At 38.6% G+C, this 23,729-nt stretch overlaps 1 protein-coding gene across 2 annotated transcripts in view; it reads left to right on the forward strand.

Annotated features, from left to right (window-relative positions):
• The first annotated feature begins 1,053 nt into the window (after positions 1 to 1,053).
• aopep (aminopeptidase O (putative)) overlaps positions 1,054 to 23,729 on the forward strand; it is an 82,707-nt gene continuing 60,031 nt past the window's right edge. Inside the window, exons 1-6 of one of the 2 annotated variants that reach the window (XM_036143873.1) lie at positions 1,054 to 1,145; positions 3,183 to 3,289; positions 13,584 to 13,686; positions 13,920 to 14,027; positions 15,129 to 15,172; positions 19,718 to 19,778. In XM_036143873.1, coding sequence (XP_035999766.1) covers positions 13,591 to 13,686; positions 13,920 to 14,027; positions 15,129 to 15,172; positions 19,718 to 19,778 — 309 coding nt within the window. In that variant the 5' untranslated portion in view covers positions 1,054 to 1,145; positions 3,183 to 3,289; positions 13,584 to 13,590. Of the gene's footprint in view, positions 1,146 to 3,182; positions 3,290 to 8,836; positions 8,899 to 13,583; positions 13,687 to 13,919; positions 14,028 to 15,128; positions 15,173 to 19,717; positions 19,779 to 23,729 lie in introns of those variants that run through there. The other variant, XM_036143872.1, reaches the window with a different exon arrangement.

Raw genomic sequence — 23,729 nt, forward strand, 5'->3', positions numbered from 1 at the left:
AACAACAACCCTAAAAATTCAGGCTGAGCTCTGTTGTATCGATTTAGATCAAATCAGATACAAGTGTTAAAATTGCCTTGAACTAAGCCAAATTAAGAATATTTGACCGTTTGCTATGTATGTGCGTAAGCTTATTTGAAAAGAATAATAAGAGAATATTCAGGTCTCTAGAGGCACAAAACAGATAAAAGATGGTTTTAAATTTTGGTAAATTAGGCAGATAAGCAGATACAGGTTGATATTAAATACTAGGTTGATAGATATTAGGTTGATATAAAAAAAAAAAGTTCAAAGCCATGTATAATTTCCTTCCACTTCCCAATTATGCACTAGTTTGTGTTAGCCAGTGTATTATAAATCCACAAAAATATACTAATTAGTGGTTGGTTTGACAGAGTGTCTAAAAGTTTAACTTGAATTATTACTTGAGAAGTGCAATGTAAAGGGAAAGCATTCCTTTGTAATGTAGAGTTGCATTTCTAACTCCTTTTCCCTGGTTGACTCTGGGTTTTCACAATAAACCGATCTTTATGACTAAAAGTTGAGTGACTGAGCCGTCTGCATGAGCAGCAATAACATGATTTCAATCTATATATAATGCATTTTAAATTCAGTGCCTTCTAGAGTGGATGAATAAAAAAAAAAAAAAAATTGTGACACGCTTTATATGCATTCTGTAGTCTCAAGCTACCAACACTAAAGCTGCCCACAGTTGGCAAAATCAGTCTGTACAAAGCAGTTAGCTTTGGCATGAAGGCCTGATGAGTAAGCTGTCCATTTCTAAATATAATGGAGAGGATTGTGTAAAGAATGGGCAGTTTGCAGTTTCTGTGCTTGTTAGAACACACAAGTTGATTTGTCTTGCGTGACGTGCAAAGACTTAATTTACTGTAATCCTAGGTGTGGAGCACCAGCTCAGAGACTCTTTGATTGTGGTGGAGGAAGCTTCATTATGTCCTTACATGTCTTTATGTTGAATTTTTCTATAACCAGTAATTTTATTTGGCTTGTCTCTCCCCTTACTTCCTTAATGTCCTCAATCATCACTCGGCCTGGTTATTGGAGCTAGAGACTGGACAGAGGAGTGGATCAGCGAAGGCTTTGCTACTTTCTTGGAGGACATTATATGGGCCCAAGCACAACAAGTACAGTTCCCTCAGTGATATTTATCTTGTTCATAATCAGAAATATTATTTGTTTTAAAGTATTTTCACTCTTGCTGCAGCAAGAAATATATTTTTAATAGTCCGTTGTAAAACACTATTTTCAAATAATTTTAAAGGCTTTTATAAAATCCATTTAGTTTACACATTCATATAAAGGCATGTATTACAGTTTTGGAAGTGGGGTTCTGTGGAGAAACTGTGAGCTGTCAATATCTCAGCTGTGGTGGCTATAGGTGTCAAAATGACCTCAGTTCGGGGAAACATTATTTCTTGCCGGCTGGTCAGAGTGGAGCCTATCCCTTTGCAGAGTTTTTTTTTTTATTATTATTATTATCTTAAAATGTCTCTCATTTGCAGTTAATGCTGTTTTTTCAGACTCAAAACCCCACTGTAATATTAATTAACTACCTAAAATTTTAAGTTGAAATTGTCTTTAAAAATAGGGGCAAGCAGCACATGGTCATTGCAAATGGATTTCTGACATTCCAAGAAAATCTAAATATATCAACATAGACTTTTCATAATTCTACTCTTAGGAGGATAAACTGCTGTCATTTCAGCTTCAAAAAGTTATATACAAATATGTCTATATGTATTTGTACTTTCTCAGTGAAAAAAGGATCTGTGTGTAATGCATTTTTTAAAAGGGAACGGGTTAAACCTGTCCTTGCTGAGCAGACTACTTGATGACAAAGCTATGCAATTTACAAAAAAAAAACCAACATATAATAAAACTCAGCGGTTCAAGCAAACATTACTTTAGTTGTGCTTCTTTTTGTCGTCCTTTTTTTTTAACAAATATTCCTCTGAGCACACATACACTAATGTAGCCTGATAATATATTAAACAGGAAGCCGCATATGCAGACCAACGTTTTGGTTTTCTAGAAAGAAAACAACTGTATTCTGAAAGACTAAATAAGATTAACCTGACAACAGTTGGATTTCATGTTCTGTACCAGAGATCATTAAGACTTTCCTTGATTTTATCAGTCATAACAACCCTAATGCCATGACGGGTGACTTGTATAAATTCTGATGCAAACGTATGTGCTGGAATTTAGGAAAAACAGATGCTTTCACAAAAAAGCCTCTTCTCCCTTGAGAGTAATGGTGATTTTCATTCAGTCTTAATTTCTCTGGCAACAACAAATGATCAGAATAAGTACCCAACCTTTTTCAGCAAATTGCTGCTGAAATATTTGGTTTAAATATTTTGGGATTTTTTTTTTCCACCCATAGTTTCACTCATTTTCTAAAACCTATCTCCAGCAGTCATTTGGCAAGAGATGGGATGCACAGGAGTAACCAAGGGAAAACCACTCATGCATTGGCAGAACATGACAATTCCTAAAAGAAAGGATTCAAACCCTAGGCCTTCTTGCTACACGGCAACACTGCTACCTACCTATGCCACCAGGCAGCCTTGTTTGCTTTTTATAAATGTGTTTTAAATTTCTCAGTAAAGAAACACAGACATAGAATTATTTGTCACATTTTAGAAAAACCTCCTGAACTCCTGGTACCAGGGTTTTGTGATTTTTTTTAGTATTTGCCGTTAGTATAATGAAACACATTTTCACTTGATTTTTTTTTTTCTTTTCGACTAATTTCACAACATCCCAGGATTTCCACCTTTCACATTTGTGGTTCGAATGCATCTTGAATAATCCAAGAGTTGATATGAATTCAAACCCAATCCTCCTCCTTGTATTCTTATTCAAAATTTTTTTTCTTTACTCACATAACCCAATGTATTAAATTAGTTTTGCCCTTATGAAGGGAATTTTTTTTACTTATATAACCCAATGTATTAAATTAGTTTTGCCCTTATGAAGGGAAATCTGACACTCACACCATAACATTGCCAAAATTATCTGCATACAGCCATAGAAGCAATACAAGTTCAGTCAACATTTTTTTTTTACCCTTTCTGGTAAAAGTCATGTTTTTTATTTGGGGGTCTAATACTTGTCAGCATCTGACATGTCCTCTAATCTCGCCATCTTCTCTGCAGCTTTCTTTGCAACAGACAGCAGAGCAATTTGACCTGAAGGCACTGCTAAGGTGGAGGCGACTTTCAGACGAGTTACAAAACTCAAAAGAAGAACTTCAGATTCTCAGGTGTGTATCCCTGTCTTTTTATCATTGCACTGCTGCTGTATCATGAGGGAATAGCAACAGCAAAAACAAAGCTTATTTTAAGAAATTGGTACATTTATTTGACCCCAAATATATGTAAGATGTAACTGTACCAGTTGCAGTAAGTTAGTTTTACAAAGCCAGAGTAACTGTGTTCAACTTGGTAAATTTCCTACATTAACACCTTGAGTAAAGGTGAAAAAAACGTGTCTGTTCTCTGTTTGTTGTGCGTTTGTCCAAGTGTAATCTGCATGCATTCCAGGGTAACAGGTGTGGCAAAGAAAATATATTGAGGTGTGGTGCACCATCATGTCTCAGAAAAACTCAGCACAGGGAGACGGCAGGCACACACGGTAACTCTTCATCTCATCTTGACAGTGAGGGACCCACACCCTGTTTGTTTTAGCCTGCGTGGAAGGAAATTGTCATCGGGGGATTATAGCTGTAATGTCCAACCCCAAGGGTTAACTCTTTAAAAATGCAGAAATATCCATGCAAACGTCCTATATGTTAAATAAAAAGTTGCTTGTATTTATATCGAGCTATTGACATTCATGCTTGTAAGAAGCACTGGAACATATAACAGAATGTGTATTATTGATTTTCTGGTGGATCTCTGTGGAGCTTACGTCTGACTGCATCATCTCAATTATAAATGTTGTCATCATAGGATGAAATACACACACACTCTCTCTCTCTCTCTCTCTCTCTCTATATATATATATATATATATATATATATATATATATATATATATATATATATATATATATATACCTCCAGTTGTACCCCGCCTCTCGCCCATTGACAGCTGGAGATAGGCATCCAGCACCCCTCGCAACCCCAAAAGGGATAAGCGTGTTAGAAAATGGTTGGATGGATGAATGGTTATGCATTCAAGGTCAATCGAGGCTGACTATGTGTCGACTATGTGTGAAATACATCTGGAGTGTATTTCACACCTAAATGATAAGAATGACTGACTTAAATGTTAGCCATTACTGTGGCATGATGTGCACAGATGTTATGATAAAGGATGACATCTAACACGTGTGCATGGAACAACAATGTCTTGAAATGATTAGCATCACTAGTAATTTCTTTTTCAAAAAAAGCCATAATATAAATACTATATCATACCATAGCACCTTATTTAGAAGGCACTTTAAAGACCACAGTGCATCTGATCCGAGTGCTGTACCATGTGTAATTAATTACATGTATAGGACACCTATAACAAAGTTCCGGTCAAACAGCTTGAATGTTCTAAATTATTGCATCACATGTTACCTGGCAACGGAAAAACAGTTGACGCTGGTTAACTTGGCAACACGTCACAATGAGAGATATGAAATAATTCTCTCAGCCGATTCTTGTGAAAAACGTATGATTTTAACGATGGAAAAAAAAAAGTATTTATAACTGATTTAATATTTATTTCTTTTGTAAGTGACCATGGTATAAGCAGGATAATGCCCTTCGAGGTGTGCACTTATCAGAAATTAATGGACTTCGTGGAAGTTTAAACCTCTGCGTCGTCCATTAATTTCTGTTAATGGACATGTCGTCGGGCATTATCTCTTACATATTCCATTTTGGATAAAATAAAATGTTCTATACAATAAATGTAACTGTAATGAAAACATTTTTAAGTTGATAAGACTAGAAGCTTCTGTATTAGCAATGATCTTTTAGCTACTCTCTCAAATGTAAAATACAGGAAAACCCTACAGAATTGTTTTTGTGGATGAGATGTGTGTTGTTCTTCGTACATTGGTAAATGGCTTCAAAATAATAACTAAAAATAATAGCTACTCACTTAAATTTGCCTCGATGTACAATCAGAACAATAATTAAAAAGTTTAACACAACAGGAAGGTTAGAATTATATCAATAGGAGCACATTTCCAAGTTCATTGCACAGAGATTTGCTTTTTAAGATAAATGAACAAACCTGAAGAAAGAGTTGAAATATTTGTCCATCTTTGTTATGTTGTTTAGCGGGTGAAAAGCAGTAGGCAAGTCAGACCAAACAGATTACAAAGGAGCAACTTACAGTTTAAACAGTTCAGAGTTATTATTCGGAACAGGTTAGGCAAAGTTTTAGAGTTACAATATAGCAAATGTTGCAGAAATCTATTGTGAATATCTAGCCTGCAGTTTATGTCTAAAATAAAGTACAGATTTAATCTCCAAATGTTAAACAATGTTTTAGTGAAAGTATCAAATATACAATTAAGATCAGTCTCTCTCTGTCTGTCTGTCTGTCTGTCTGTCTACAAGGGTGCTCCTCCACAAGGCAGACATAAGATTAAGTTTGATTAGGTTTTTCTCTTCCTGCAGTGTTAAATCAACGTGGTACTTGCAGCTGTCACGCAGTTTCTTATCTTGCCAGTTGTGTCGGTGTATTTGAAAATGATTTTTTTACGTGGGTCTTAACGTGAAGAAATGAAATACCTGTCAAATCTATGATGTATTTCATTGTTGCTTATGATGTGCCACGGTTGTACAGTACATGGGTATTGCAATAAATTGGAAAATGTAATGTGTCCTACTGCGTCGTGGGAGAGTAAATTACTTTTCTCTTTATTTACTGTATTAATCACATGACCGTCTTGACCTGATGGTTCATCGCACTGTACATGGTCTAAGATTTTATGTGGTCAAATAACTACCAGCTGAATAATCAATATAAAGATCTGACAGCCCTGCTGATGAAGCCATTTCAAGAGTTTGGCATTTTTAAGGGTGGGAATCTTCATCAGTGCAGACAAAGCACCTGTATTGTGTAACATGGGATTATGTAGTTTTATTGGGTCATTGTTGTGACATCAGAATTGTATGTGCATACATTTCATAGAAGTGGTGTAGGCATGTATGTGCAGTATATAGTATTTGTAGTTTCTCTAAGTGACAGAGCCGATGTCATAGATTTGTTGGAAAATGTTGTACCTACGAGCCTGGAATATACAGGAACATACCATCTTTGATACTACTGCACCGCTGAGTTGCAGTTGATCTGGTGAACTGATCATTCAATTCAGTTTATCTGTATAGCGGCAATTCACAACACGTCATCACAAGGAACTTTAGAAAGTCAATTCTATTAAATCATACAGACAGGTTTCTTAAAGGGACAGTGTGTAACTAATTTGTCTTTTAATCAGCAAAAAGTAAGTATTGCTTTTAGAAATAAATATTCTGGTAAAGTCTAATAACATCACATTAACAATGAAAACGTTCTCATAACTTAGAATTAGGAGTTTATAAATACATACACTCCCAGTGGGTGCCGGTGCACCACCTCCACGAGTGGAAGCCATGTCGCGTCGCTATTTCAGATTTCAGTAGCCGAAAGGGACCAAACTGTCAGCCTTACACATATTCCAGAACCTGTGGGTCACTCTCAGGAACTCCAGCGTGGTACCGTGGCAAGATGCCACCTGTACAATAGCTCCACATGTGGAGTTTTCTCACTACCAAATATTCCACACTCAACTGTTAGAGATATTATGGGAAAGTGGAAACAGATGGCAACAACAGCAACTCAGCCATGATGTGTAGAGCCTCATAAATTCGCAGCACGGGGTCAGCAGAAGCCAACAGCGAGCAGAGGTCGCCAGTGTCTTCACAGTCAATAACTACAGACCTCCCAACTTCATGTGGCCTTCAGATTAGCTCAAAATGAGTGAATAGAGAGTTTAACCGAATTTCCAAGGCTTAGCAGTGCCATCTAAACCTCCCGTAACCAAATGCAATGCAGTGTCAGAGACTGTAGCGGCTACTGGAATCCAGATCATTGGACCGTTTTCTGGAGTGACAGAATATACGTCTTTGTTGGACTGGTCAATGGACCAGTCTGGGTTTGGGGGTTGGCAGGAGAACGGCACTTGCCTCAAGGGTTTTGTGTTGAATGGATGATGGTGTGTGTCTGTTTTTCAGGAGTTAAGTTCTTCCCCTTACTTTCAGTGAAAGAAGCTGTCAATGCATCAGCATACCAAGACATTTGGACAATCATGTGCGCCTGACTCTGTCGAAACAGTTTGGAGCTGCCCTTTTTACTTCCAAAATTATGGCCTCTTCAATTCCACATGTGCAAAAAAAACAATGACCATAAAGACATGGATGAGCCACTTTGGTGTGGAAGAACTTGACTGGTCTGTGCCAAGTCCTGAGCTCAACCCAGTTAACAACCTTCGTGCAGAACTGAAGCAAAAACTGTGTTTCAGGCCTTCTCATCCAACATCAGTGTCTGACTGTCCAATCGTTGTCTATCCTGGAAGAATTGTCAGATATTCCCATAAGCGTACTTCTTAGCCTTGTAAAAAACCACCGCAGAGGGGTTTAAGATGTTGCAACAAAGAGCGGACGCTTTGGGTTGAAAATTGAGTCACAGAAGTTTGTGTGTAAGTAAAGCCCAACGCTTTCGGCAATATAATGTCAGAAGTCTTTGTAGAACTTTGTTCAAGGATTTCCAGTAACCTCTCGTTTTATTTCCACAAACTTTCCTTAAAGGTACAACACCATGAGCTGCTAGAACGATGGACAGAGAACTGTATATATCTGTCCAGTTGTCTGCTGTGCAGACTGTAGGTTTGTAGGTCAGCTGAAAATGCAGCACAGTGCATTATGTGCTCACATCTGTACATTATTTTGTTCATGTAAAAAGAACTATTTGAATAATGAAAGACAAATCGCTGAATAAATATTATGGGTGCAATCATTTCCCCCATAATTGCGACCAAATTACATTGGGTTCCTTCCAGGAAACCCTCATTAGAAACATAAAGACACTACAAGGACATTAACATCCTAGGAATACAGTTTGCTGTTTTAATTAAAGATTTATAGGATAACTAACACATTGTAGACTCTGTCTGATGGATTGGATAACAGTAATAAATTCTGTCTTGTGCTTGTGGATGTACATGGCATATTATTCTCGATTTTGTAGAACAATAGGGGAAGTGTTGCTGCAATATGAGGAGTTGTAATTAGTCTGTGAAAATGTTTTATGTCAGAGTGACATCCATGTAAAACAACAGACAAATGTTTTTATAGGAAAAAAACGCCAGATGAGATCGCTACCTTGGGTCTCGTGATCATAATGATACAGCCAATCAGTGCAGTCAGCGATAAAGAGCGCCGTCCTCCAAGCTCACACACAAAAGCTAGATGGCAGGTTGTTCTTTTCAAGTTCAGTAGGTCACAATCGACAGCCTATGATCCAGCAGGGGCCCCAGTGGCCAGTGTTTATCAGACCATTTCAGATGAGTTATATTTAGGGCAGCCCGGGCCAGACGCCATTCTCCCTGCTGATTTACTGGGCTGCTGGAAGCGCTGCTCTACCTTATCCGGTTTCCACAGTCAACCCAGTGTAATTTGTCAGGATATGGCTTGCGGAGCTATAAACCTCTTTGTGTTTGTGTGCGAGTGTGTGCGTTTGACATTAGGGTTCTGTCAGTAATAGCTCCCGATTTCCTCTTTCACTCGTTCTCTCCTTCCCCAAAGCCCAGCCCCACCCAGGTGCATGCAGGACAACAAATGCACAAACAAGCCTTCCCCCTTTGCACACACAGACTACAGCTCAGGTATGACTGCTGTTTATTCAGACATATATTGATGGATTGCGGGTTGTTCAGTGGAGCGATTGTTTTTTTTTTTCATCTCGAAGCTGTAGTTAATCCTATGTGATAAAAAGAGGCAGAAAGTGAGGGATTTACATGTCTTATGTTATGAAGTCAATTTGTGCTATCCACCAGGGACAGATCAACATTTTTCTCCTGTGTAATGTGTACAGAGTGGACCTGTTTTCTCGGAAAATACATGGTCTGTCACTGTTTTTCTCTTCAGCTAAAGTCCATCTTTTCCTCTGTCTGACACACACACACAGAGACACGCAAACACACTTTCACCCAGGGATAAAGGATCCCCTGTTGTCTGTAAATGAGCCTATGTTATCTTATCATCACTAACAGACTGATATGGGCACTTAGAGCAGGGAACTCAACAGAGAAGTAAAAAAAAAAAAAAAAAATAGGGTCATATAATCTTGACCAGTTGCAATCATCTAAAAGCTGATGTATTTCAGTAATTAAATTCAAAAGGTGAAGCTCATAGATAGATTCATCACACAGAGAGATGGGAGTTTATTTCTGATAATTTTTGATGATTATGCTGTGGAAAAGGTTAACGCTAAAAAAGGATTTTTAATGAAGAAATAACGGCCCACTAAAAGGTATCTCCATGTACTTTTCAGTGTATGCATTCAATACTTGGCCGGGACTCTTTTTACATAAATTAGTGCATCAATGCAGCGTGGCATGAAGGCATGAAAGGAAGTCAGTTACTTCAATAGCAGCTCTTATCTCATCTGCATTGTCTACTATCTCTCATTTATCTCTTGACAATACTGCGTAAATTCTCAGTGAGGTTTTGGGGTCATATCAGTTTTGCTGGCCAATTAATTACAGTGATGCCTTGCTCACTAAAGCTGGTATTGCTACTTTTGGAAGTCTGGGCAGATGCCAAGTCTTGCTAGAAAATGAAATCAGCTTCTGATTAGGCTTGTCAGGAGAAGAAGATGACTGTGATGACTTTCAGCTGGTAAAATACAGTAGACCAACACCAGCAGATGACATGTTCTCCACAAATCACTGGACCTTAAGCAACTTGGATGCTGTGAACAGAACAGGCTTTGCTTCAAAATCCTTTCCTGGCTGTGGTTCTCATGGTTGCTTGTGCACCTTTTTTCTGCCACATTTTTTCCTTCCATTCAACTTTCCATTAGCATGCTGTGAAGAGCCAGCTTCGTTAGCAATGACATTCCACGGCTTACCCTCCTTGTGGAGGTTGTCAGGGGACTGTCTGCTGTCAGCAGTCCTCCCCATGATTGTATAGGCTATAACATGGCTATAACATGACATTTCCTTGTTAAACATCCATTTTCAGTGTCACTGATGTACTACTGTAATGTTCTGAGAAACTTCATTTTGGGTGATCATTAGCTGTAAGCTTTAATTATCAAAATGAACAAAAATTACTTGAAATATATATTACTCTATGCCATGAATCCATATAAAATCTGAGTTTCACTTTCTAAAACTTATCACTGAAATACACTAACTTTTTGATGACATTCTAATTTATTGAGATATTTTTGGATTGTTAGAGTATAAAAAAAAGGAGAACACTCTAAAGTCTCTTTTATACTTTAAGATAAATCAGTCCACCTCAGGATGAGAATATTAAATGTTCCCAAAATCAAATTTCGAGTTGAAAGATGTCCACGGATGCATGATGGAAGCATTTGTAAGTGTCCAGTTGAATTTAGACATTCCAGGAAGCTGATGACTTCCTTTCTCAGTCTGTTTAGCAAACCAAACATCCCTGTTCATCTCCTGTCCTCGATTTCTCCCACACTACCTCCTCCTCCTCCTCCTCCTCCTCTTGCCGGCCGCTCACATCTACCTCATCTCCACCCATACCCTACTCTTCTGTACATCGTGTGGGAGGCACAGATGAAAAGTTTGGCCATTGACTCACTGCTTACACCCTAAGCCATACCTGGTTCATCTGAATTTCTGATTTGCGTGGTCGATCTCACCGCTCATCTGTTTTTTTTTTGTTTTTTTTTTGTGTGCCTGTATCCTCCTGCTGTTGTCGTGAAGCGCTCCTGTAGAAAAGCGCTAGGCAGTGATGAAGGGGGTATTGATTGGTGGACCAGGCGCCTGTGGTATCGACTCAGTGGGAGGGTGATCCTTCAAGGCCTTCCTATTGGCACACAGAGTTAATCTGCTCATCCTGATCAATATCAGTTAACTGAAACTATCGCTGCGCACCGTCCCATGTCAGGGCTTTGTTTGCCCATTTTTTTTGTGTATGTGTGTGGGGGGGGGAGGGTTAAGAGTAAGTTGTGTGTGTTTGTTGGTGTGTGTATGGAGGCTTAAGGCATGATTTGTGTTTAAGTGGCAGAAAATGTTAAATGTAGAATTCTGGTAGTCAGGGGTGCTGTACTTGTGCAAGTGTTATATGCTTGCTTCATTACTCATGGGCAGTAAAGTCCGAGTGCAGCACTGTGAGGTCATATAAAGCCTATAGTACTCCATTATAAATCTGAAGCTTGATTTCCAGACTGCCTCAGGTGCTGTATGGCAACTTGGCAATCTCTCCGTTCACTAGTGACAAAACCCCAGACTGGCTGGATTTATTTTGGCTGGCAGTGTAGTCTTGATCTGTAGAAATTGTGGTTTCTAAAATGTCCCTAATCAGTGTGATATGAATATTATATCCTCAGATTTTTCAGCGTCTTATCTTTAATGTTCTGTTTTATGTCCCTGCACTGTTTTTTTTCTAGGTTTCTTCCTGCCTACCGTGCAGTGATCGCTAGTTGTGGTCATAGCTGGTGGGTTATTATATACATCATAAAGTTCAAATATTTTAATTTCAACAACAGAGTCATCACATCTGAGACAAAAAAACCAAGCTATTTACCACAAAAAATGTCTGAAATAACACTCACACACAGCCTTTCATAGCAGACTTTACCTTAATCATTACTGCTGATTTCCTTCATCAGATCTTTATGTGAAAAAAACAGCAAATATAAATAAACATTACCAAGAAAAAAAAAGAAAATATGGGGAAGATCCAAAAATGTGTAACATGAAAGAACGATGTAACAACCGTGTAACGATGTGGAACAATGCAACTACTCTGTTGCATAGCAACACGGTTTATTGTCCACCACGACATGTTAATGTTTTCTTAAAGCAGCGTCTGCATCATTTAATAGCAATCATTGGCAAATTCATAACCAGCATACTGAGCATGAGTTTATTTTACTTACTGAACTTTCTGATATTTATTGCAAACAAAGCAGTTCTTTGGTATGTTGATGTTGCAGTCAATGATGGTGACGATGATACATTTGGAAAACACTATCTTGCCAAAAATGTTCTCTTCAAATCAATTTCCTGTCGGTTGTTGCATAGAATCCTGCACTTAGGCTAAATTGTGAATAATGGGGTGTTCTCATGAGTTCAGTGAATTTCAGCTTGGTACCATAATAGGATTTCATCTGTGCAATAAATCCAGCTGTAAACTTTACTCACCACTCAGTATCACACAGTTAACTGGTACTGTTCTTTAACAGTGAAGTGATTGGGATCAACAGCAACACAGCCACAGAGTGTAGGGCCAGTGGGCATCTGGGTCAACAGAGGAACATAGTGGCCAGAGGGTGCCAACCTTCTGCTGGGTGAATAACCGCAGACCTCCAAACATCATGTGGCCTTCATATTGACTCAAGAACAGGTGCATAGAAAGCTTCACCAAATGGTTTTCTATGGCCAAGTGGCCGCATCCAAGGTTTACATCACCAAGTGTAGGTGTGATGAATCATGACTCTGTCTGGCAGTCCAGTGGATGACTTTGTGTTTGGCAATTGCCGTGAGAACTGACTGGATTGTATCTAGACTGACTTGCACAAGGTCCAGTCCTCCACAAAGGCAGCCAAGAGAATATGTGTTGGTAATATAGTGTATTTTGTGCAGTCCCATTCAACTCTTCTGAGATGCTGTAAGGTTTTATCCCCATTTTAACTGAAGTCAGGTGGATGTCCCTCTATGGCTGGGCCCATTCTGAGTCTCCTGCTTACAGTAAACACAGGAAGCAGAAAAGTGACTGCCTTGGTCTACTTTGTTACCACTGTCATTGGCCAGTCCTTTAGTTGAAGCCAACATTTCTTTGGATATATTTACATGTTGTTTAGTCTATATCCAAAGCTTCTTCACTTCCAGTTTTCTTCCAGAGACATTAAAGAAACTGTATAACTTCACTGATGCTGATGCTTCCCCTTGCTTTGCTTCTCCATCCTCCTGAATTAGCATAAATAGTCCCTCACTTTATGCCTACTGTCAGTGGCAAAATTTCTTGCCAATTTGACCTGAAGAAATTTTGCCCAAATGAGCAGCAAACGCAGGGAGCAACTACAGACTGTCACTTTAGAAAATAAAGATACATTAAACCTTACTACTGTGCTTGGGTTCTAAAAAAAATTAACCAGTTTAGAGCAATTGTGAGTTTTCTTTCTTGTGAGTATTTAGTACCACTGCTTTTCTACTATAATTTGGAAAAATCTGTTTTGGACAGAGGAGGTTTAGCTTTGTTTGCCTATTTAAATCGACCATCCCTGCTAGTGTGTGAATTGAAAACAATCTTTTTGAAACTTTTGAGTGATTTAGTGTTTATGCTCTAGTTGCTTGTTCTCCTGCAGACCGAACATGGAGAGGACGGGTCAGGTCTGTGAGTCTGGCTCCTCCATGGTTAAACATGGCCTCAACCCTGACAAAACCTTCATGCAAGTCCACTACCTCAAGGTAAGAGACTAATGTGTTAAAGGCAGGAAGGAAATTAGAAAATAGAATCAGGGGTATACACTGGAAAAAGACATAAACAAAGAACTGGAACTTCAGTGTGGGCATATGAAATGATAAGAGTGATTCTAGAATATCCTTTCAATTGTCCTGCCAAAGAAACTGCAGTGTGCTTGGATTTGAGATGAAGTTTCTTTGTGTTTTTTGTGATGGATCGTGTTGTGTTCCTTGTCCAGGGCTACTTCCTCCTCAGGTTCTTGGCCAGTGAAGTTGGGGACCAGCAGATGACTGACTTCTTCAGATTATTTGTAAAGAAATATCATGGACAGCTTGTTTTGTCTCAGGTGAGACTGAGATTTTCTTTTTTCTTTTTTTTTTTTTTACAATACTTCTGCAATGACCTTGTCCATACTAATATGGAGGTTTTGCAAAATTGTGATTTTATGCAACATTTCCATTTCCCATTCAAACTGTTTTTTTTTTTTTGTCAATACAAAATCTGGGTATACAGAATTACAATATTAAAGATGTTGGATTACAGTCATAAACTCTACAATGCGTATACCCTGCCAACAGGTGGTGATGTCAACACTAAACTACATTGATACAGATGTACAAAACCACATAAAAGCTTCTCCAATTTGATTGGATTTCTGGCACAGAGCCAGAATGGGCGTATGCAAAGTGGCCATTGTTACTCATTGCTATCTGAATGTCGTGACTCGTGCCCTCTCGTATACATCACAAAGTTGTTTTTTTTTAAAGTTTCTATGTTTTGTTTGTGTAGGGATGACAAATTAGGGAGGGAATTTTTATTTTGCCAAATATTGAGGTCAGGTGGGGTTTTTCCACACCTGTCCCACTTTGTGCGATTAAGCCCATCACTCCTTTAGCCGTGCTCAGAATCTTCTTCTGTATTTTCATGTCATGAATACCAAAATCATTGCAATCTGCTAACATAACATGTGTTACATGTGTTGTCTTTTATTCGAATCCCAAAACCCCTGCAGACAACAAAAGTCAACATTTTTATAAAGGATGAAAAAAATAAGAATTTAAATTAGTACTTCAAGTAGTGCTAGCTGATAGGAGAGTGGTTTGGTTGGGAGTTTTGAGATGCGATTTTATAGAGAAAACTCAGAATTCAGCTCTGCGTATAAGCTCAGACACAGACGCTTATGCTGCTGACACCATGCGGTTGAGCAATAACACCTGGCAGTCTGTATGTGTGCACGTGTATGCATGTGATTCATTCCACCCTGCTCCTGCTTCTGCAGTGGCAGATCGAATCTTCTCACTAAATAATGGATGTAACATAAACATGGTCTGACCTTGCACACTTGACTTAACATCAGGTATGCCTGCTTGTCTCTCACACGCTTCCTCCCACATCTCACTTCATGCCTCCCGTTTCTTCTCCTCTTTTTTTGATTTTTTGTGAACAGGATTTCCTGCAAATGTTCCTGATTACCTTCCCCCACATGGAAGGGTAAGTAAGTGGCTGCGATTATAGTGTAATTCATGAATTATGTAAAGTTGTGAATTGTACTCAGCTGCGTTACAGCAGGGGGTTTTCCGTTCCAGTCAAATAGGAAAACCTTTAATAATCTTCTCTTTTCCCAAAAATAGCTTCAAGCATTTTAGTCTCAGATGAGGATAGCCTCATGTAAAATAGGCAAGCTTCTGTTGGTTTACTCTCTGAGGAGGTCCTGGTGGGAAACAACCAGTCTGCCAAAGCTCCAAACACCAATCTGGTTAACTGAACAGTCTCATAGACTCTTGTATTAATTGAAGTGTAAAAGGATAACTGCTCCTCCTGCTCTCCTCCTCTCTAATTTTCCTCTCTCCCGCTCTGCCTTATCATTTAATTCTCCATCTCTTCTGATTGCCTCATTAACCTCTTCCTGCATCTCTCCCTTTCCCTGTCTGTATTTCACATTATCTCTCCCAACCTTCAAACCTCCTGTTTCCAGCTCCCCTCTTCCTCACCTTTTGTCTACTCTGAATCTTGTCTTGTTGTCTTTTCTGTCAGGTGGAGCGTGCTGCTGGACCAGCCAGTAATTGATTGAATTAGACAGGGGGAGTTGGGCACAGTCAATATTTGGATGTGATCCCTCTGTCAGTAAACAACACACAAAGACAAGAAGGATTTAGGATTAAAGTACTATATGTTGAGATTCATGGCTGCATTCTTGCGTGGGCACACATTACCCGAAAAAAAAAATATCCAGAAATAATCCCACATACTTGTTTCTTAAATAATTGCCAAATAATAGCCAGCAAATTGCAATAAAGTCAGCTCTCAAGTATATAAAATAGGGGTAAATCTGTGCCTTAAATGCTCCTGTGAGACGGGGAGCTTATGCCTCAATAGCCCTATTATGGGCCGACTGCTCTTGCCAAAACCTAAAGCTTTTTTGTACAGTCGTTAATGGTTGTGTTGATTGGAACATTTTGTGCTTATTGTATACCTCACCTCAGAATATTGATTTTCTCATGATTGTTAAAAATCATATTTCATTTTTTTATAACTTTTCCTTTTCAGCTGTGCTCGGACTTATTGCCCGTGGTGGTTGCATTACTTTCCATGGCGAAAGCTGAGAAATATGTCAAAAAAAAAAGCAAGGGGAAACCATTTGCACAAAGCAGCTGGTAATGTTAAAGAAACTTGCCGATGAGTCATGACGTTACATACAAGCCACCAAACTCAGGTATCAGTGATGAACACAATGGCCACACAAGGATAAATTTGTGATGGCAAATTCTCCTGCTGTATTGTGAGCTTATGAGGCGATGGCTTTTCTTTTGATTTGTCCAGTAAGGAGGATGAAGTCAGGGGAAGTGTTTTCTGAGAGCCAGTGGGTTGTAGACAAAACAGACTGACACCCTACCCATGGATATAAAAACATTCTTTGTCAAGCCTACTACCTGGTATTTGCCTTAACATTTAGATAGATATTCTAACTTCTGATCAAGTTTAGACCAGCATTGCTGCAGTGATGTGCATGGGCATTCGCCAGCACTCCCAATTTCTCTAAATACCGAGCCCACAGTTGAGATGTTTTGGGGCTGTGTGAAAGATATTGTCTCAGCAGTGAAGGGAAGCAGCTGAAACTGCTGTCTTTCTACACCCAGTCAGTCTGTGTCCTAATCCTGTGGGTTTAACTGCACGACAGTAATTTAGCTGCCAGAAATTATTCAGAGGGCACCTTATCTCACACAACTATACCTCTAAGTCTCTCTGCAGTTAGATTTTATCACAACAACATGCTGTTTAGCACTAGTGGGTTCCTTCAGGCCAATGCTACAAAAATGTGTCCAAAATGTGTTTTAAAATTACAAATTGACTTTGAATATTTTATTTTTATCTGAATATACCTTACTATCTACTAATAATTGCACAGTATGTTCCCCTCTTATAAGTCTTTCTCCTGCTGTGCTGCTTAACTTTAACTTTAGCTTTTTTTTTCATAGTGTTTTTGCATTTTTTGGGTTGTTCTCTGTGAATTCTTATTCTTTTCTTTGATCTGTATCTGTGTGTTTAGGCTGAGACACACCAAACCGTCCGATACGACAGACAGATCCGTACAGATTTTTTTCCTGACCTGGTTACGTAGAGAGTCTCCATCCTACTTAAAGGACAGAAACTTTTTTGTGTCAGTAGATAACTTTACATCAGAGACCACAAAGATCACATGTGGGGTTCCCCAAGGGTCCATCTTGGGTCCCCTCCTTTTCAATGTCTACATTCTCCCTCTTGCTCAGATCATAAAAAACAAAATCAGTTGCCATAACTACGCAGAAGACGACACACAAGCTGTACATCACCATGTCACTAAGACGGAGAAAGCAGAGCATATTACCCCAGTTCTAAGATTCTTACACTGGCTCCCTATATCTCAGAGAATAGACTTTAAAATACTTCTGTTAGTCTATAAATCCCTGAGTGGCTTAGCACCTAAACACATCACAGACTTGTTATCAGTGTATCAACCCTAGAGACCACTAAGGTTTTCTGGCTCAAGTCTACCCTGCATACCTAGAACCAGAACTAAATACAGAGAAGCAGCATTTAGTTCCTATGCTCCACTTATCTGGAACAAACTTCCAGAAGAATGTAAAAGTGCTGAAACCCTGAGTTTCTTTAAATCAAGGTTAAAAACCTATATTTTTTAGAGTTGCCTTTACTTGTTAATGTTTAATTGAAACTGTTATAGTCACCTGAAACATCATCCGATTAAGTTTGCAGTCCAACTGATCTTGACCTACTGCTACTATTCCACTGCAATGTGCTTTGCTCTGTAATGTTTGCTTGTCTAATGTTCTGTTCATGTAGAGCACTTTGAATTGTCTTGTTACCTAATTGTGCTATGCAAATAAACTTGACTTGCCTCTATGGACCACCGGACTCGCGAGATTGAGGATTCGTGCAAGAGTATGTAACGCAAATCCCGGCAGCATAAACATGCGTGGCAGTAAACGTAGCTTCCTATTGTCAGAGCTACACAGACAAAGTTGCACAGGACTTCAAGCGAGGTTCTATGCCCGGCCTTTTTTACTTCAACCAGATCTAATCGCTACGACATCGTGCTGTGTGATTTCCGTCGGACTGAATGGATTGGACGCTTTGGTGTGTCTCTCCCTTTATGTGTGCATCTTGAGCCGGTGTCTCGCCAAATTTTCATCGTGGTTACATAATGATAATAAAGACTCTTGATTCTTAAAGAAAACTACAAAAATCTTGAATGTGATTTATTTGCTTCATACTTTCAAGATTCGTTAATTCTAGGATCTAACATTAGGCCCGTTTCCTGCCAATTACCTTAAAAGTGTCCATATTGTTAACAAAAGAACTAGGTATTGTAAAGTAGAAGTCATCCTGTGTTAGTGAGCAAAGAATAAAGCCTTGTCCTTATTAAGTGCCTGTGTGCTTAAATTATTTTTAACCACACTAACGGTGGGGTGTCTTAAGTGTTGGCTGATTTGTTTGTTGGCCTCTTGTACCTTTATAGACATATTTACAGCTCTCACTGACATGTGCTTGTGTTGCATGCTAATATTACCCTTTTGCATCGAGTGCTGGAAGTAAAGTTTCACTGATATATAATGAACCTTCATGAATTTTCAATTTGAGCCAGAAACCTGGGATTTCTAAGTAATTAAACAAAGAATTCAAACAAGGAAGAAAATATTTTTACCTGTGTGCAAAAAACAGTCTCTTTAGAATTAAGTTGAAGCTTTATTTAATGTTCAGTGCGGTATTTCTGAGTGACCAGTAAAAAAAAAAATGCAGCACTGTTTTGACAAAAAGGTCCTTTTTGGAAACTATTTGGCAGACATATAAATTCAGTACTTGAGACTCAGTCACTCAGTGGACCATGACTGTAAAAATAAAGATCCCAAAATGCAAATGAGAACTTTTCATTTGGAAAAAAAAAAGGCTCTTTAAGAGACTGAACCTCATGGTACACAGCAAAAGCTTCAGTGCAAGAGAGTGGAGACTTTTTTTTTTTCTTTTTTTTTTATAAACACAGCCGGGAAGATTGATAGCGTGGTGAAGGGTATGCCGTATGGTTACTCTTCCACTCCGCGTGTGCTTCGCAGTTTGCATACTTAGTGCTGACTGCTTGTGGAATGTTTGTTTGCGCTCGCATTTGTCTTTGCATGTCGCTTCGGTCACTGTGGTGGTTCTGTCTGAGGCGTGTGACAATTTTCATGCACAAAACATACGCTTTGTCTCGGAGCTACGCTTTTCCATACAAATGTTTGCCTGCATGACACGCGGACGTCTAAATCCAATTCATTGTCTGTACATGCCTGTTTACTCAATCTTATAGGAAGGTGGGTGTGCCCCTATTTTTTTTTTTTTTTTTTGGTGTTGTTTTTTTGTTTAAGGTGTTGGCCCAAACTCAAGCTTGCCAGGACCCTTCCAGTGTTTTCCCAGAGATGTGTTTTTTAAGGGGGTTTCTTGGGCAATAACAATCATCACTGCAATAATAGGAATAAAACTAACCCTTGTGCCATTGTGTTCCAGAAAGGGCCTCACCCTCAGTGCTATTTACGCCGACTGGCTCGATCGACCGGGAATTCCAGAGGTATGAGAGGTCTTTCTGCAATCTGCCTTTTCCATGATCGAAAGTCTAAATTACTAAATTATACTTCTCTGTCTAATACTGAACAAAATTTTCTGAATTTACTATATAACCTCTGTAAGCCACAGTGGAACTGGCAGTGTTTTAAAGACACAGTTTCCAATAAGGATGGTTCTTAATTTCAAAGAAACTATTTTTTGGTTTTGGTCTACATAGCACTTGTGGGTGTCTTTTGAACATCTGTAAACAGCTGTGTAATACAGCTCTCTTAATCTAAATGATGTCCCCTATTAGACGTAAATAAGTCTCTTTATAAATTCTCCAGCTTAAATGTGGTGTGACTATTTGCCAGAAGGCAATTAACAACTGCTTGATGATGATTGCTTTCCAGATAACAGCTTGTCCTGGCAACTAAAGCACCAATTGCAAAAAAGAAAATGTCTGGATATTTTTCTATAAAATATCTTGGTTACACTTTATTTGAAGGGGTGTACATAAGACTGACATTACACTGTCATAAACATGACATTACACCTGTTATGAACATAAATGACTCTTTATGAATGTTTAGGACTGTTGTCATCAATTGTCATTCGGTAAATTATGACACTATTAAAGCAAAGTTGACATTGTTTAAAATGTCTTTGTTATGACAACTTGACATTAACAGAGACAAGGTTAAGTTTAGGGCTTGATTTGGGATTAGGTTAATTTAAGGGCTTGTCATAACAAAGACATTTTAAACAATGTCAACTTTGCTTTAATAGTGTCATAATTTACCATTTATTTAATGGGGGGGGGGGGGGGAATATTCAAGCCAACCTTCGTCTGTGTGAAAAACTAATTGGTCACTTTGTTAATCATATTTTTTGGGTTAAATTTACCTAGCTACACCCAAACATGCAGAATCAAGAAATCACTTTCATAGAACCTGACACATATAGGCTAAAATATATTTTAGCCTCCAATTTGATAGACAGACAGACAGACAGACAGATAGACAGATAGATAGATAGATAGATAGATAGATAGATAGATAGATAGATAGATAGATAGATAGATAGATAGATCGATATATATATATATATATATATATATATATATATATATATATAGATAGATAGATATAGATATATATTTGTAATTCCACGTATTGTGTAGGTGAGAGTTACATATATTGTTGTTATGTTATTTAAAATGACATGAATTTTAGCTGAGCAACATCTCTCCTCCTCCTCTGGCCTCTAACCGGGAAAAAATACCCCCAGTCATAGATTATTGGATTACAAATAGACTGTCACATGATCAATCCACTTTAACGGCTTCTTCGACTCTCCTATTTCTATGGTAACTGATCTTAATTACCTCACAGCATACGTGCAAATTTTGTGTGTCTGTGTTTTGTTCTTTTTTTCTTTTTTTTTTTTTGCATTGCTGTCTGGGAACATTCGCCTTCTAGATTACGCACTGATGTAACAAGAGCCTTTCAGAGGGCCTCTGAGGGTGGGAAGGACACTGTGGAGGGGACTTCTGTGTTCTCCTACCTGATTGGATAAGGGTTGAGTGCTCCTGGACTGGCTTTCTCGTTTATTTATTTATTTATTGTTTGTTTTTTTTTTGTTTTTTTTGATGTGCCAGTCACCGGCTAAGTAGATCAGTCAGGTCGATTAAAACCTCTTAGAAATGCGAGTGCTTGCCCATTGCGTACACTGGACACAAACACATTTTTGAAGAAATCTTTCCCTGGTTTCCTCTCTCTTTATCACTACTGCCTCCCATCCGTTGCTTCACAATCTGCTTGGAAAAAAAAAAGAGCGGCAGGAAATGGTTTTGGCCTAATAATAAACAATGACATACACCAGTCCTGGAAATAGAGATGAGGAATGAGAAAGCCTATTTTGGATTTCTTTAGTTTCGATGAGTAAGCAAGTACTCCCTTTGGGGGAATGGAAGGAGACTTAGATGAAATGTTTAAACAAAGGCCAACTGTGATGTGCCAAAGCTTTCACCCTTATACTTTTTTTTCTCAACATTTAGAATCTGCATTATTCATTTTGTAATATATGTTTTGTATTTGTGACAGGTTTACCCTGCAAAAGCATTCATACCCTTCTGCCCATTTTCCCCAAGTTGTCCTAGTACAACCACAAACAGGAATAACTGTGGCGGGAAAAGAAAACGATACATGGTTTTGAAATAACAATGTCTAAAATGAAATTCTGAAAATTGTGGCTTCTGTATCTATTCAACATTAGTGAGCCAATACTTTTTAAAAGGCAACCTTCGGGGCACTTAAAGCCGCAAGTCATTTGGCGTACGTCTCTACCAGCTGTGCACATCTGGAGACGGACATTTCTGTCCATGCTTCCTTGCAAAATAGCTCCAGCTGTGACAGGTTAGATGGAGAACATCTGTGAACAACAAATTTAAAATATTGCAACAAATTCTCAGCTAGATTTTAAATCCGGACTGGTCTAACGGCTAAATATGCTTTGATCCACACTGCTCAGTTGTACCTCGGACATCGTGTTTTGTGTCCTTTTGAAAGTTTACCCTTTGCCACAGCAGCTTCCGACACGTTTTTCTTCCAGGATTTCTCAGCGTTTAGTTTCATCCTTCTTTACATCAACTCGGAACAACCCTGTCACTTATGAAGACAAGTATCCCCCACAGCATGATGTTGCCACCACCACGTTTCAGAAAGTTACATTTTGGTCTCATCCGACCAGACCACCTTGTGTGCATTTTTAACTTCACCTCTGCATGGCTTACGCTGAACCTTGAGTGGAACGTGTAGCTTTTTTTTTTCTTATTTACGTTGGTTTTCTTCTTCACTCTTTCATGAAGGCCTGTTTTCCGCAGTGCACGACTAATAGTTGTCCTGTCAACAGACTCTCACATTTGAGGTGCAGCTTCCCAGAGTTACCATGGGCCTCTTGGCTGCTTCTCTGATTAATGCCCTTACCCAACCTGTCAGTTTAGGTGGACGCCCATGTCTTTTTCTTTTAAGCCGGTTTGGCTATACTCCTTCCATTTTTACCACTGAATAGTGCTCAGTGAGAAGTACAAGGGTTAGAATATTGTTTAATAACCTAACTACTACTACTTTAAGCCTTATAACTCTCTCCCTTACCCGTTTTCCTTTTTCCGTTTTGGTCTATCACACAAAATCAAAATAAAATACAATTAAGTTTCATGTACAACGAGACAAAAAGGAAAAAAGTTAAACGGGTCTAAATATTTTATACAAGGCTCTGTATTTAGTGGAAGTGATTTCTATAGATTAAAAGCATTTGATTGAATACTGTACTTTGAGGCAGAAACATGAGTTGGATTTCCCTCAGAGCTCAGTCAGCTGTGGCAAATTTTTAGAAAAGGAGAAACAATTCCTAAAGCTTAAATTCCTTCTGTTGAAACTGTGCTGTCAGAATGAAACACTATAGGTCATTTTTGATGACGTCTTTTTATCTCTACCCAAAATCCATGTGTATTTTGCATCAAGTGGTGCATTTTTGTCTAAAATGTAATTTACAGATTTTCAGGCTGTGATATTTTTTGGCTTTATTTTAAATTAGCCAACTGAAAAGCCATGACTCACAGCCTGTTATGGTTATAAAAAGCTTCCTCCAGCAACTCTACAACTTTAGCTGAAAGGACAAACCTGTAGAATATTTCAAGCTCTTTCTACATATTTTCTATCAAGTCTCACCTAGCACAAGGACATGTCTTAGGTTGGAGCTTACAGAAGTAATGCATCTCTTTTACAAATAAAAAATAAAATGGATAAAACTTTAGATTGGATTCCTTTTAATACTCGACAAGAACTGCAGCTGCAGTTACTCAAGGTTTTTGATGACGAGCAAATTAAAAAGCAGACTGTGAGACTGAGTGCTGCTGCTTACGTGAGGGCACAGAAGAGGCCCCATTTGATGCAATAAACACCCAAAAAACATA

This window comes from Fundulus heteroclitus, chromosome 12 (assembly GCF_011125445.2).
Source record: "Fundulus heteroclitus isolate FHET01 chromosome 12, MU-UCD_Fhet_4.1, whole genome shotgun sequence".
NCBI lineage: Eukaryota > Metazoa > Chordata > Actinopteri > Cyprinodontiformes > Fundulidae > Fundulus > Fundulus heteroclitus.